General features: G+C 44.8%; 1 protein-coding gene across 1 annotated transcript in view; it reads right to left on the bottom strand.

The window, feature by feature from the left end:
* LOC124014258 (NF-X1-type zinc finger protein NFXL1-like) overlaps nt 1-15,000 on the bottom strand; it is a gene marked incomplete at its 3' end in the record, with an annotated part of 60,471 nt that overhangs the window by 39,650 nt on the left and 5,821 nt on the right. The window contains 1 exon segment of the mRNA XM_046329068.1: nt 11,883-11,992. Coding sequence (XP_046185024.1) covers nt 11,883-11,992 — 110 coding nt within the window.

The raw sequence follows: 15,000 nt of genomic DNA, 5'->3' as shown, positions 1-15,000 counted from the left end.
TAATAACAAATAATAATAACTCATAATAATAATAATAACTAATAATAATAGCTAATAATAATAATAACTAATAATAATAACTAAAAATAATAATAACTAATAATAATAATAACTAATAATAATAACCCATAATAATAACTCATAATAATAACCAGTAATAATAATACCTCATAATAATAACTAATAATAATAACTAATAATAATAATAACTCATAATAATAATAACTAATAACTGATAATAATAACTCATAATAATAATAAACTAACATACATTGTACTTCATTGTTTGACTTGTTCATTTTTTTTCACTCTTTTATTTGCACTTCTGGTCAGATGCCAACTGCATTTCATTGTATTTGTACTTGTTCAAAGTTCAATCTAATCTAAAATTCTGACCGGATTACGAACCAAAGCGTCCGTTGCTATGCTGGTTGCTTGGTTACCTCGTAGCGGTCGCGAAGGAGGGAGGATGAGGGCAGTTCCATTTCACCTCAGAAGCGTAATTATTACCTCAGAAAGGACAGTGTTTTTGACGGTGATAACCTGCCTGTTGCTTCAGAGGAAAGAGAACACTTTCTTTACCATGTGTTTGTCTTTATATAAGTACATTTTGTTAAATAGGAAGAAATCATTTAAGATGTTTTTAGATGCTAGCTAATGTACTTATGTTATACCTCAGCCTACCTGGTCAGCTAACCAGCTACAGTAGCTAGCTAGCTAGCCTGACAGTTTTATTTAGCTAATGTTAGCTAGCTAGCTACTGTAACTGTTATTGCAGCTTTCTGTTTGTATGTAGCGTTAGCTTGCACTTCAATGGCTTCCTGAAGGAGATTTTATCTTTCCAACCAGGCGAACTGATCATTCAGAGACACAATACAGCTTAACGTTAAGCAGTTAACTTCTATTAGATAACTGGACGGATTTAACTTTGTACAATCATTTTCCACCTAACGTTAGCAAGTTGCTAGCTACACATACACTTAAGTGGAGGCTGTTGAGGATGGATTAAGGATTCCATTGACGCCATTCCAGCCATGAGCCGTCCTCCCCTCCTCCCCTCAGCAGCCTCCACTGATATAGTTAATGTGATATTGAGGTGTCTCCGCTATAAATGAAACCTGATCAATGAAAGGCGTTTATGGTAATTCCATTAATTTACAGTAATTCCAAACGTCTTTAACGAGGGGGAAGGATGATGGCCACACAGGAGGATGATTTTCACTGAGGAGGAGGAGGCCGTGCTGACCGAAATGCATGCTGGACATTTCAAAGTGAAGCACATGGCTTCCAGAATCAACCAACACTTCTTCTGACGGGGAATTGTCAAGGATGTGGACAACTGGGTAAAATGAAATAACCTTTTGTTGATCGAGCACATTCTATTATATCTGAAAACTATTATGTTTTCAATGAATGTCTTATCAGAGAGTACAATGTTTCAATTTGTCACTGTTTGCTTAAAAAAAAAAGGTCCCTTTCGAGCCAGAAGTTTGAGCTGTGAGACTGTGGAGTTGAAGCCCAAACATGCCGCAGCGTACATGTTGGACCCCCAGCATACTGGTAAGAGCATCCTGTCTGGTGCAGAGGTCAACAAGGCCTGCGGTGTCATCACTACCGTGTCTCAGCCACCTTGGCCTGGATGAGGGCAAGGTTCTTGGCAGTCTGGCGAAGTACACTTCCAAGCAAGGGCTTTGGGATGGAGATGCAATATGGTAGTCGTGACAACATATCTCATCAGCCACCTGGTGGAAGGGACTTTGTGGATCAGAGCCTCCATCATCCTCCAAATCCCACCAACGTCAGCCGCCTCAGAGCGCAACTGGTCCTTGTTAGGGAACCCACACACCAAAGCAAATATATCCAATGCAAAAACATCTACATTTAAATGGTATTAATATTAATCTGCATATATTCCCATTAATTCCCATGGAATTCTCTGAATATTCCCCCAAAATGTCTCAGAGAAAAATGGACTCATGTTTGCTCACTATATCCCCCCACTAGAATCCCCTATATCCCCCAACTAGAATCCCCTATATCCCCCCCACTAGAATCCCTATATCCCCCCACTAGAATCCCCTATACCCCCCACTAGAATCCCCTATACCCCCCCACTAGAATCCCCTATATCCCCCCTAGAATCCCCTATACCCCCCCACTAGAATCCCCTATATCCCCCCCACTAGAATCCCCTATACCCCCCCACTAGAATCCCCTATACCCCCCCACTAGAATCCCCTATACCCCCCCCCCCACTAGAATCCCCTATACCCCCCCCACTAGAATCCCCTATATCCCCCCCACTAGAATCCCCTATACCCCCCACTAGAATCCCCTATATCCCCCCCCCACTAGAATCCCCTATATCCCCCCCCCACTAGAATCCCCTATACCCCCCCCACTAGAATCCCCTATACCCCCCACTAGAATCCCCTATACCCCCCCACTAGAATCCCCTATATCCCCCCTAGAATCCCCTATATCCCCCCACTAGAATCCCCTATATCCCCCCCACTAGAATCCCTATATCCCCCCCCATATCCCCCCCCACTAGAATCCCCTATACCCCCCCCCACTAGAATCCCCTATACCCCCCCACTAGAATCCCCTATACCCCCCACTAGAATCCCCTATATCCCCCCCACTAGAATCCCCTATATCCCCCCCCCCCCCCACTAGAATCCCCTATATGCCCCCACTAGAATCCCCCACTAGAATCCCCTATATCCCCCCACTAGAATCCCCTATATGCCCCCACTAGAATCCCCCACTAGAATCCCCTATATCCCCCACTAGAATCCCCTATATGCCCCCACTAGAATCCCCTATATGCCCCCACTAGAATCCCCTATATGCCCCCACTAGAATCCCCTATATCCCCCCACTAGAATCCCCTATATGCCCCCACTAGAATCCCCTATATCCCCCACTAGAATCCCCTATGCCCCCACTAGAATCCCCTATATCCCCCACTAGAATCCCCTATATCCCCCCACTAGAATCCCCTATCCCCCCACTAGAATCCCCTATATCCCCCCCCACTAGAATCCCCTATATCCCCCCCACTATAATCCCTATATGCCCTCCACTAGAATCCCCTATATCCCCCCACTAGAATCCCCTATATCCCCCACTAGAATCCCCTATATGCCCTCCACTAGAATCCCCTATATCCCCCCACTAGAATCCCCTATATCCCCCCACTATAATCCCCTATATGCCCTCCACTAGAATCCCCTATATCCCCCCACTAGAATCCCCTATATCCCCCCACTAGAATCCCCTTTAATGAAGACAGCTTCTCCATCCTGGAGGGGGAAATCAGGCCGAGGGACATGTACTAGTCTGTGGCGATTGAAATGCCAGAACTGGACAAGAACCTGACACCCTCAGCACACAGGGGGACAAACACCTACCTGGAGGTGACATCATTCCCTCCCACATATGCCCCCCCCCCCAAGGAACAACTATGACAACATAACCTTGGGGTGAGACTAGGATCCAGCTTTAGCCCCACCCTCTTCAACATATATATCAATCAATATACAGTTGAAGTCAGAAGTTTACATACACTTAGGTTGGAGTCATTAGAACTAGTTTACATACACTTAGGTTGGAGTCATTAAAACTAGTTTACATCCACTTAGGTTGGAGTCATTAAAACTAGTTTACATACACTTAGGTTGGAGTCATTAAAACTAGTTTACATCCACTTAGGTTGGAGTCATTAAAACTAGTTTACATACACTTAGGTTGGAGTCATTAAAACTAGTTTACATACACTCAGGTTGGAGTCATTAAAACTCATTATTCAACCACTCCACAAATGTCTTGTTAACAAACTATAGTTTTGACAAGTCAGTTAGGACATCTACTTTGTGCAGGACACAAGTCATTTTTCCAACAATTGTTTACAGACAGATTATTTCACTTATAATTCACTGTATCACAATTCCAGTGGGTCAGAAGTTTACATACACTAAGTTGACTGCCTTTAAACAGCTTGGAAAATTCCAGAAAATGATGTCATGGCTTTAGAAGCTTCTGATAGGCTAATTGACATCATTTGAGTCAATTGGAGGTGTACCTGTGGATGTATTTCAAGGCCTACCTTCAAACTCAGTGCCTCTTTGCTTGACATCATGGGAAAATCTGAATAAATCAGCCAAGACCTCAGAAAAATAATTATAGACCTCCACAAGTCTGGTTCATCCTTGGGAGCAATTTCCAAACGTCTGAAGGAACCACGTTCATCTGTACAAACAATAGTATGCAAGTATAAACACCATGGGATCACGCAGCCGTCATACCACTCAGGAAGGAGACGCGTTCTGTCTCCTAGAGATGAACGTACTTTGGTGCGAAAAGTGCAAATCAATCCCAGAACAACAGCAAAGGACCTTGTGAAGACGCTGGAGGAAACAGGTACAAAGTATCTATATCCACAGTAAAACGAGTCCTGAAAGGCCGCTCAGCAAGGAAGAAGCCACTGCTCCAAAACCGCCATCAAAAATCCAGACTTCGGTTTGCAACTGCACATTGGGACAAAGATCGTACTTTTTGGAGAAATGTCCTCTGGTCTGATGAAACAAAAATAGAACTGTTTGGCCATAATGACCATCGTTATGTTTGGAGGAGAAAGGGGGAGGCCTGCAAGCTGAAGAACACCATCCCAACCGTGAAATACGGGGGTGGCAGCATCGTGTTGTGGGGGTGCTTTGCTGCAAGAGGGACTGGTGCACTTCACAAAATAGATGGCATCATGAGGTAGGAACTTTATGTGGATATATTGAAGCAACATCTCAAGACATCAGTCAGGAAATTAAAGCTTAGTCGCAAGTGGGTCTTCCAAATGGACAATGACCCCAAGCATACTTCCAAAGTTGTGGCAAAATGGCTTAAGGACAACAAAGTCAAGGTATTGGCGTGGCCATCACAAAGCCCTGACCTCAATCCTATAGAACATTTGTTGGCAGAACTGAAAAAGCGTGTGCGAGCAAGGAGGCCTACAAACCTGACTCAGTTACACCAGCTCTGTCAGGAGGAATGGGCCAAAATTCACCCAACTTATTGTGGGAAGCTTGTGGAAGGCTACCCGAAACGTTTGACCCAAGTTAAACAATTTAAAGACAAAGCTACCAAATACTAATTGAGTGTATGTGAACTTCTGACCCACTGGGAATGTGATGAAATAAATAAAAACTGAAATTAATCACTCTACTATTATTCTGACATTTCACATTCTTAAAATAAAGTGGTGATCTTAACTGACCTAAGACTACTTTTTACAATTATTAAATGTCAGGAATTGTGAAACTGAGTATAAATGTATTTAGGTGTATGTAAACTTGCGACTTCAACTGTACCTTGTCAGTTACACAACTGAATGTATTCAACTGAAATTTAACCCCTCTGAATCAGAGGTGAAGGGGGAGAGAAGAGGGGAAGGAAGAGAGAAGAGGGGAAGGGGGGAAGAAGAGGGGAAAGAAGAGGGGAGGGGGAGAAAAGAGGGGAAGGAAGAGCGGGAGGGAGAGAGAAGAGGGGGAGGGGGTAGATAGAGGGAGTACACTCATAAATTCCACGTATTTAAGGTCATCTATTATTTATATATTGAGTGTTAAGGAACTATATTGAGCCATTACATCACTTCCCTTTTCGCCAGGGTATAAAAATGAGGTCACACACATGCAAGATCCCTTTGTCATCCAACACCATGAAGAAAAGAACTGGCAGTTGAAAAAGAGACAGATGGTCGTAGACCTTCATAAACCTGGTAATGGCTTCAAGAAGATCCACAAACGGTTGGATATACCACTGAGCACTGCCAGGACAATTATTAGAAAATGCTAAAGATATGGAACCTTGAAAACCGGAAGGGTAGACGAGGACAGGGACAGGGAGGAGGATGGTGAGAGAAGAAATCCCCAAGAATCACTGAAAGATTTGCAGGCCTTGGTGGCGTCTTGGGGTCACCAGGTTTCACAAAAGCGCCCCCCAGACTCCACCTCCACAACCACAGGCTCTATGGAAGGGTTTCCAGAAGAAAGCCCCACCAGACTCCTCCTCCACAACCACAGGCTCTATGGAAGGGTTTCCAGAAGAAAGCCCCATCAGACTCCACCTCCACAACCACAGGCTCTATGGAAGGGTTTCCAGAAGAAAGCCCCATCAGACTCCACCTCCACAACCACAGGCTCTATGGAAGGGTTTCCAGAAGAAAGCCCCACCAGACTCCTCCTCCACAACCACAGGCTCTATGGAAGGGTTTCCAGAAGAAAGCCCCATCAGACTCCACCTCCACAACCACAGGCTCTATGGAAGGGTTTCCAGAAGAAAGCCCCATCAGACTCCACCTCCACAACCACAGGCTCTATGGAAGGGTTTCCAGAAGAAAGCCCCATCAGACTCCACCTCCACAACCACAGGCTCTATGGAAGGGTTTCCAGAAGAAAGCCCCACCAGACTCCACCTCCACAACCACAGGCTCTATGGAAGGGTTTCCAGAAGAAAGCCCCCCAGACTCCACCTCCACAACCACAGGCTCTATGGAAGGGTTTCCAGAAGAAAGCCCTTTCTGACCTCCAGACGCAAAGCGCCGGGAGTTTACCAAAGTTTCAGAAGACCTACTCATTCAAGGGTTTTTATTTTTACTATTTTGAAGAAAAGAAATATATTTAGATTTGCTTCACACTTTTTTGGTTACTACATGATTCCATATGTGTTTATTTCATAGTTTAGATGTCTTCACTGTTATTCTACAAAAATAAAGTAAAATCCTTGAATGAGTAGGCGTGTCCTAACTATTGACTGGTACTGTATGTCTAGATGTATAGACTGGTACTGTATGTATAGACTGGTACTGTATGTATAGACTGGTACTGTATGTATAGACTGGTACTGTATGTATAGACTGGTACTGTATGTATAGACTGGTACTGTATGTATAGACTGGTACTGTATGTATAGACTGGTACTGTATGTATAGACTGGTACTGTATGTATAGACTGGTACTGTATGTATAGACTGGTACTGTATGTCTAGACTGGTACTGTATGTCTAGACTGGTACTGTATGTCTAGACTGGTACTGTATGTATAGACTGGTACTGTATGTCTAGATGTATAGACTGGTACTGTATGTCTAGATGTATAGACTGGTACTGTATGTATAGACTGGTACTGTATGTATAGACTGGTACTGTATGTATAGACTGGTACTGTATGTATAGACTGGTACTGTATGTATAGACTGGTACTGTATGTATAGACTGGTACTGTATGTATAGACTGGTACTGTATGTATGTATAGACTGGTACTGTATGTATAGACTGGTACTGTATGTATAGACTGGTACTGTATGTATAGACTGGTACTGTATGTATAGACTGGTATAGACTGGTACTGTATGTATAGACTGGTACTGTATGTATAGACTGGTACTGTATGTATAGACTGGTACTGTATGTATAGACTGGTACTGTATGTATAGACTGGTACTGTATGTATAGATGTATAGACTGGTACTGTATGTATAGACTGGTACTGTATGTATAGACTGGTACTGTATGTATAGACTGGTACTGTATGTATAGACTGGTACTGTATGTCTAGATGTATAGACTGGTACTGTATGTATAGACTGGTACTGTATGTCTAGACTGGTACTGTATGTATAGACTGGTACTGTATGTATAGATGTATAGACTGGTACTGTATGTATAGACTGGTACTGTATGTATAGACTGGTACTGTATGTATAGACTGGTACTGTATGTATAGATGTATAGACTGGTACTGTATGTATAGACTGGTACTGTATGTCTAGACTGGTACTGTATGTATAGACTGGTACTGTATGTATAGATGTATAGACTGGTACTGTATGTATAGACTGGTACTGTATGTATAGACTGGTACTGTATGTATAGACTGGTACTGTATGTATAGACTGGTACTGTATGTATAGATGTATAGACTGGTACTGTATGTATAGACTGGTACTGTATGTCTAGACTGGTACTGTATGTATAGACTGGTACTGTATGTCTAGATGTATAGACTGGTACTGTATGTATAGACTGGTACTGTATGTATAGACTGGTACTGTATGTATAGACTGGTACTGTATGTATAGACTGGTACTGTATGTATAGACTGGTACTGTATGTATAGACTGGTACTGTATGTATAGACTGGTACTGTATGTATAGACTGGTACTGTATGTATAGATGTATAGACTGGTACTGTATGTCTAGATGTATAGACTGGTACTGTATGTATAGATGTATAGACTGGTACTGTATGTATAGATGTATAGACTGGTACTGTATGTAGAGACTGGTACTGTATGTATAGACTGGTACTGTATGTATAGATGTATAGACTGGTACTGTATGTATAGACTGGTACTGTATGTCTAGATGTATAGACTGGTACTGTATGTATAGACTGGTACTGTATGTCTAGATGTATAGACTGGTACTGTATGTCTAGATGTATAGACTGGTACTGTATGTATAGACTGGTACTGTATGTATAGACTGGTACTGTATGTCTAGATGTATAGACTGGTACTGTATGTCTAGATGTATAGACTGGTACTGTATGTCTAGATGTATAGACTGGTACTGTATGTCTAGATGTAGAGACTGGTACTGTATGTATAGACTGGTACTGTATGTCTAGATGTATAGACTGGTACTGTATGTATAGACTGGTACTGTATGTCTAGATGTATAGACTGGTACTGTATGTATAGACTGGTACTGTATGTATAGACTGGTACTGTATGTCTAGATGTATAGACTGGTACTGTATGTCTAGATGTATAGACTGGTACTGTATGTATAGACTGGTACTGTATGTATAGACTGGTACTGTATGTATAGACTGGTACTGTATGTCTAGATGTATAGACTGGTACTGTATGTCTAGATGTATAGACTGGTCCTGTATGTATAGACTGGTACTGTATGTCTAGATGTATAGACTGGTACTGTATGTCTAGATGTATAGACTGGTACTGTATGTATAGACTGGTACTGTATGTATAGACTGGTACTGTATGTCTAGATGTATAGACTGGTACTGTATGTATAGACTGGTACTGTATGTCTAGATGTATAGACTGGTACTGTATGTCTAGATGTATAGACTGGTACTGTATGTATAGACTGGTACTGTATGTATAGACTGGTACTGTATGTCTAGATGTATAGACTGGTACTGTATGTCTAGATGTATAGACTGGTACTGTATGTATAGATGTATAGACTGGTACTGTATGTATAGACTGGTACTGTATGTATAGACTGGTACTGTATGTATAGACTGGTACTGTATGTATAGACTGGTACTGTATGTATAGACTGGTACTGTATGTCTAGACTGGTACTGTATGTATAGACTGGTACTGTATGTCTAGATGTATAGACTGGTACTGTATGTATAGACTGGTACTGTATGTATAGACTGGTACTGTATGTCTAGATGTATAGACTGGTACTGTATGTCTAGATGTATAGACTGGTACTGTATGTATAGACTGGTACTGTATGTATAGACTGGTACTGTATGTATAGACTGGTACTGTATGTCTAGATGTATAGACTGGTACTGTATGTCTAGATGTATAGACTGGTACTGTATGTATAGACTGGTACTGTATGTATAGACTGGTACTGTATGTCTAGATGTATAGACTGGTACTGTATGTATAGACTGGTACTGTATGTCTAGATGTATAGACTGGTACTGTATGTCTAGATGTATAGACTGGTACTGTATGTATAGACTGGTACTGTATGTATAGACTGGTACTGTATGTCTAGATGTATAGACTGGTACTGTATGTCTAGATGTATAGACTGGTACTGTATGTATAGATGTATAGTCTGGTACTGTATGTATAGATGTATAGACTGGTACTGTATGTATAGACTGGTACTGTATGTCTAGATGTATAGACTGGTACTGTATGTCTAGATGTATAGACTGGTACTGTATGTCTAGATGTATAGACTGGTACTGTATGTATAGACTGGTACTGTATGTCTAGATGTATAGACTGGTACTGTATGTATAGACTGGTACTGTATGTATAGACTGGTACTGTATGTCTAGATGTAGAGACTGGTACTGTATGTCTAGATGTATAGACTGGTACTGTATGTATAGACTGGTACTGTATGTATAGACTGGTACTGTATGTCTAGATGTAGAGACTGGTACTGTATGTATAGATGTAGAGACTGGTACTGTATGTCTAGATGTAGAGACTGGTACTGTATGTCTAGATGTAGACTGTTTCCATGTCTAGATGTTTTAGGGACGACAGAAGGAAGTTAGCTGATAGCTACATCTGGGTGCGACGTGTCTCGGTGCTCTGGGAATTGTTTCTGTGCGTTGTCCCTGCCAAATACACAGAACTAATCCCATAAAAATAAACATGGCTGCCATGGAGTGTTGTAGTGTCACATAAAAGGATCCTAATGCAGAGCCCTCAATGTCCTTACTCTCTAAATGCATGATCTGGTAGGTGGGTCTGTCTGGGTCTGCCTGTGGGTCTGCCTGTGGGTCTGCCTGTGGGTCTGCCTGTGGGTCTGCCTGTGGGTCTGCCTGTGTCTGTGGGTCTGCCTGTGTCTGTGGGTCTGCCTGTGTCTGTGGGTCTGTCTGTGGGTCTGCCTGTGTCTGTGGGTCTGTGGGTCTGTCTGTGGGTCTGCCTGTGGGTCTGCCTGTGTCTGTGGGTCTGCCTGTGTCTGTGGGTCTGCCTGTGTCTGTGGGTCTGCCTGTGTCTGTGGGTCTGCCTGTGTCTGTGGGTCTGCCTGTGTCTGTGGGTCTGCCTGTGTCTGTGGGTCTGCCTGTGTCTGTGGGTCTGCCTGTGTCTGTGGGTCTGCGTCTGTGGTTCTGTCTGTGTCTGTGGGTCTGTCTGTGTCTGTGGGTCTGCCTGGGGGTCTGCCTGTGGGTCTGCCTGTGGGTCTGCCTGTGGGTCTGCCTGTGGGTCTGCCTGTGGGTCTGCCTGTGGGTCTGCCTGTGGGTCTGCCTGTGGGTCTGCCTGTGTCTGAATGTTGTAGTGTCACATAAAAGGATCCTAATGCAGAGCCCTCAATGTCCTTACCCTCTAAATGCATGATCTGGTAGGTGGGTCTGTCTGTGGGTCTGTCTGCGGGTCTGTCTGTGTGTGGGTCTGCGGGTCTGTCTGTGTGTGGGTCTGCGGGTCTGTCTGTGTGTGGGTCTGCGGGTCTGTCTGTGTGTGGGTCTGCGGGTCTGTCTGTGTGTGGGTCTGCGGGTCTGTCTGTGTGTGGGTCTGCGGGTCTGTCTGTGTGTGGGTCTGCGAGTCTGCCTGTGTCTGCAGGTCTGCGGGTCTGCCTGGGTCTGTGTAGGTCTGTGTCTGTGTGTAGGTCTGTGTCTGTGTGTGGGTCTGTGTCTGTCTGTGGGTCTGTGTCTGTCTGTGGGTCTGTGTCTGTCTGTGGGTCTGTGTCTGTCTGTGGGTCTGTGTCTGTCTGTGGGTCTGTGTCTGTCTGTGGGTCTGTGTCTGTCTGTGGGTCTGTGTCTGTCTGTGGGTCTGTGTCTGTCTGTGGGTCTGTGTCTGTCTGTGGGTCTGTGTCTGTCTGTGGGTCTGTGTCTGTCTGTGGGTCTGTGTCTGTCTGTGGGTCTGTGTCTGTCTGTGGGTCTGTGTCTGTCTGTGGGTCTGTGTCTGTCTGTGGGTCTGTGTCTGTCTGTGGGTCTGTGTCTGTCTGTGGGTCTGTGTCTGTCTGTGGGTCTGTGTCTGTCTGTGGGTCTGTGTCTGTCTGTGGGTCTGTCTGTAGGTCTGTGGGTCTGTCTGTAGGTCTGTAGGTCTGTCTGTAGGTCTGTAGGTGGGTCTGTAGGTGTGCTACTCACAGCCTGGGTTCTCTTGACGGAGGCGATACAGATGAGGCAGGTGATGGCACCGGACTGGAACGCATCACTCAGGTACTGACGAGTCCTCTCTAGGTCTGTCACATCTCCACCTGGAGAGAGAGGAGAGGAATTAGGGGGTCTGTCACATCTCCACCTGGAGAGAGAGGAGAGGAATTAGGGGGTCTGATGGCGACCGCGATACCGGGGGGGGGGGGGGGGGGGGGTCTGATGGCGACCGCGATACCGGGGGGTCTGATGGCGACCGAGATACCGGGGGTCTGATGGCGACCGAGATACCGGGGGGTCTGATGGCGACCGCGATACCGGGGGGTCTGATGGCGACCGCGATACCGGGGGTCTGATGGCGACCGCGATACCGGGGGGTCTGATGGCGACCGCGATACCGGGGGGTCTGATGGCGACCGCGATACCGGGGGTCTGATGGCGACCGCGATAGCAGGGGGTCTGATGGCGACCGAGATAGCGGGGGTCTGATGGCGACCGAGATAGCGGGGGTCTGAAGGCGACCGAGATAGCGGGGGTCTGAAGGCGACTGAGATAGCGGGGGTCTGAAGGCGACTGAGATAGCGGGGGTCTGAAGGCGACCGAGATAGCGGGGGGTCTGATGGCGACCGAGATAGCGGGGGGTCTGAAGGCGACTGAGATAGCAGGGGGTCTGATGGCGACCGAGATAGCAGGGGGTCTGAAGGCGACCGAGATAGCGGGGGGTCTGATGGCGACTGAGATAGCAGGGGGTCTAGAAGGGTAGGTGACAGAACGAAGGGTACTTAAACGCAACGAAGGGTACTTAACGCAACGAAGGGTACTTAACGCAACGAAGGGTACTTAACGCAACGAAGGGTACTTAACACAACGAAGGGTACTTAACACAACGAAGGGTACTTAACACAACGAAGGGTACTTAACACAACGAAGGGTACTTAACACAACGAAGGGTACTTAACACAACGAAGGGTACTTAACACAACGAAGGGTACTTAACACAACGAAGGGTACTTAACACAACGAAGGGGAAGGGTACTTAACACAACGAAGGGTACTTAACACAACGAAGGGTACTTAACACAACGAAGGGTACTTAACACAACGAAGGGTACTTAACACAACGAAGGGTACTTAACACAACGAAGGGTACTTAACACAACGAAGGGTACTTAACACAACGAAGGGTACTTAACACAACGAAGGGTACTTAACACAACGAAGGGTACTTAACACAACGAAGGGTACTTAACACAACGAAGGGTACTTAACACAACGAAGGGTACTTAACACAACGAAGGGTACTTAACACAACGAAGGGTACGAAGGGTTAACACAACGAAGGGTACTTAACACAACGAAGGGTACTTAACACAACGAAGGGTACTTAACACAACGAAGGGTACTTAACACAACGAAGGGTACTTAACACAACGAAGGGTACTTAACACAACGAAGGGTACTTAACACAACGAAGGGTACTTAACACAACGAAGGGTACTTAACACAACGAAGGGTACTTAACACAACGAAGGGTACTTAACACAACGAAGGGTACTTAACACAACGAAGGGTACTTAACACAACGAAGGGTACTTAACACAACGAAGGGTACTTAACACAACGAAGGGTACTTAACACAACGAAGGGTACTTAACACAACGAAGGGTACTTAACACAACGAAGGGTACTTAACACAACGAAGGGTACTTAACACAACGAAGGGTACTTAACACAACGAAGGGTACTTAACACAACGAAGGGTACTTAACACAACGAAGGGTACTTAACACAACGAAGGGTACTTAACACAACGAAGGGTACTTAACACAACGAAGGGTACTTAACACAACGAAGGGTACTTAACACAACGAAGGGTACTTAACACAACGAAGGGTACTTAACACAACGAAGGGTACTTAACACAACGAAGGGTACTTAACACAACGAAGGGTACTTAACACAACGAAGGGTACTTAACACAACGAAGGGTACTTAACACAACGAAGGGTACTTAACACAACGAAGGGTACTTAACACAACGAAGGGTACTTAACACAACGAAGGGTACTTAACACAACGAAGGGTACTTAACACAACGAAGGGTACTTAACACAACGAAGGGTACTTAACACAACGAAGGGTACTTAACACAACGAAGGGTACTTAACACAACGAAGGGTACTTAACACAACGAAGGGTACGTAACACAACGAAGGGTACGTAACACAACGAAGGGTACGTAACACAACGAAGGGTACTTAACACAACGAAGGGTACGTAACAGAACGAAGGGTACGTAACAGAACGAAGGGTACGTAACAGAACGAAGGGTACGTAACAGAACGAAGGGTACGTAACAGAACGAAGGGTACTTAACACAACGAAGGGTACTTAACACAACGAAGGGTACTTAACACAACGAAGGGTACGTAACACAACGAAGGGTACGTAACAGAACGGGTTTAAATTCTGCCCACATGATAATAGTAATCCATTCAGAGCGCAACTGCAAGTGACCAAATCCTAATGATCATGTTCAATTTGGTTAGACACACCCTATCCCTATCTAGTTAGGGACCGTCGTTTGGTTAGACACACCCTATCCCTATCTAGTTTAGGGATCCCTATCTAGTTAGGGTCGTTTGGTTAGACGCACCCTATCCCTATCTAGTTAGGGACCGTCGTTTGGTTAGACACACCCTATCCCTATCTAGTTAGGGACCGACACCCTATCCCTATCTAGTTAGGGTTAGACACACCCTATCCCTATCTAGTTAGGGACCGTCGTTTGGTTAGACACACCCTATCCCTATCTAGTTAGGGACCGTCGTTTGGTTAGACACACCCTATCCCTATCTAGTTAGGGACCGTCGTTTGGTTAGACACACCCTATCCCTATCTAGTTAGGGACCGTCGTTTGGTTAGACACACCCTATCCCTATCTAGTTAGGGACCGTCGTTTGGTTAGACACACCCTATCCCTATCTAGTTAGGGACCGTCGTTGGTTAGACACAGATCTAGTTAGGGACCGTCGTTTGGTTAGACGCACCCTATTAGGGACCGTCGTTTGGTTAGACACACCCTATCCCTATCTAGTTAGGGACCGTCGTT

This window comes from Oncorhynchus gorbuscha, linkage group LG25 (genome assembly GCF_021184085.1).
Source record: "Oncorhynchus gorbuscha isolate QuinsamMale2020 ecotype Even-year linkage group LG25, OgorEven_v1.0, whole genome shotgun sequence".
Taxonomy (NCBI): Eukaryota; Metazoa; Chordata; class Actinopteri; order Salmoniformes; family Salmonidae; genus Oncorhynchus; species Oncorhynchus gorbuscha.
The sequence above is the reverse complement of the archived record's forward strand: the minus strand, read 5'-3'. Positions and strand labels throughout refer to the sequence as shown.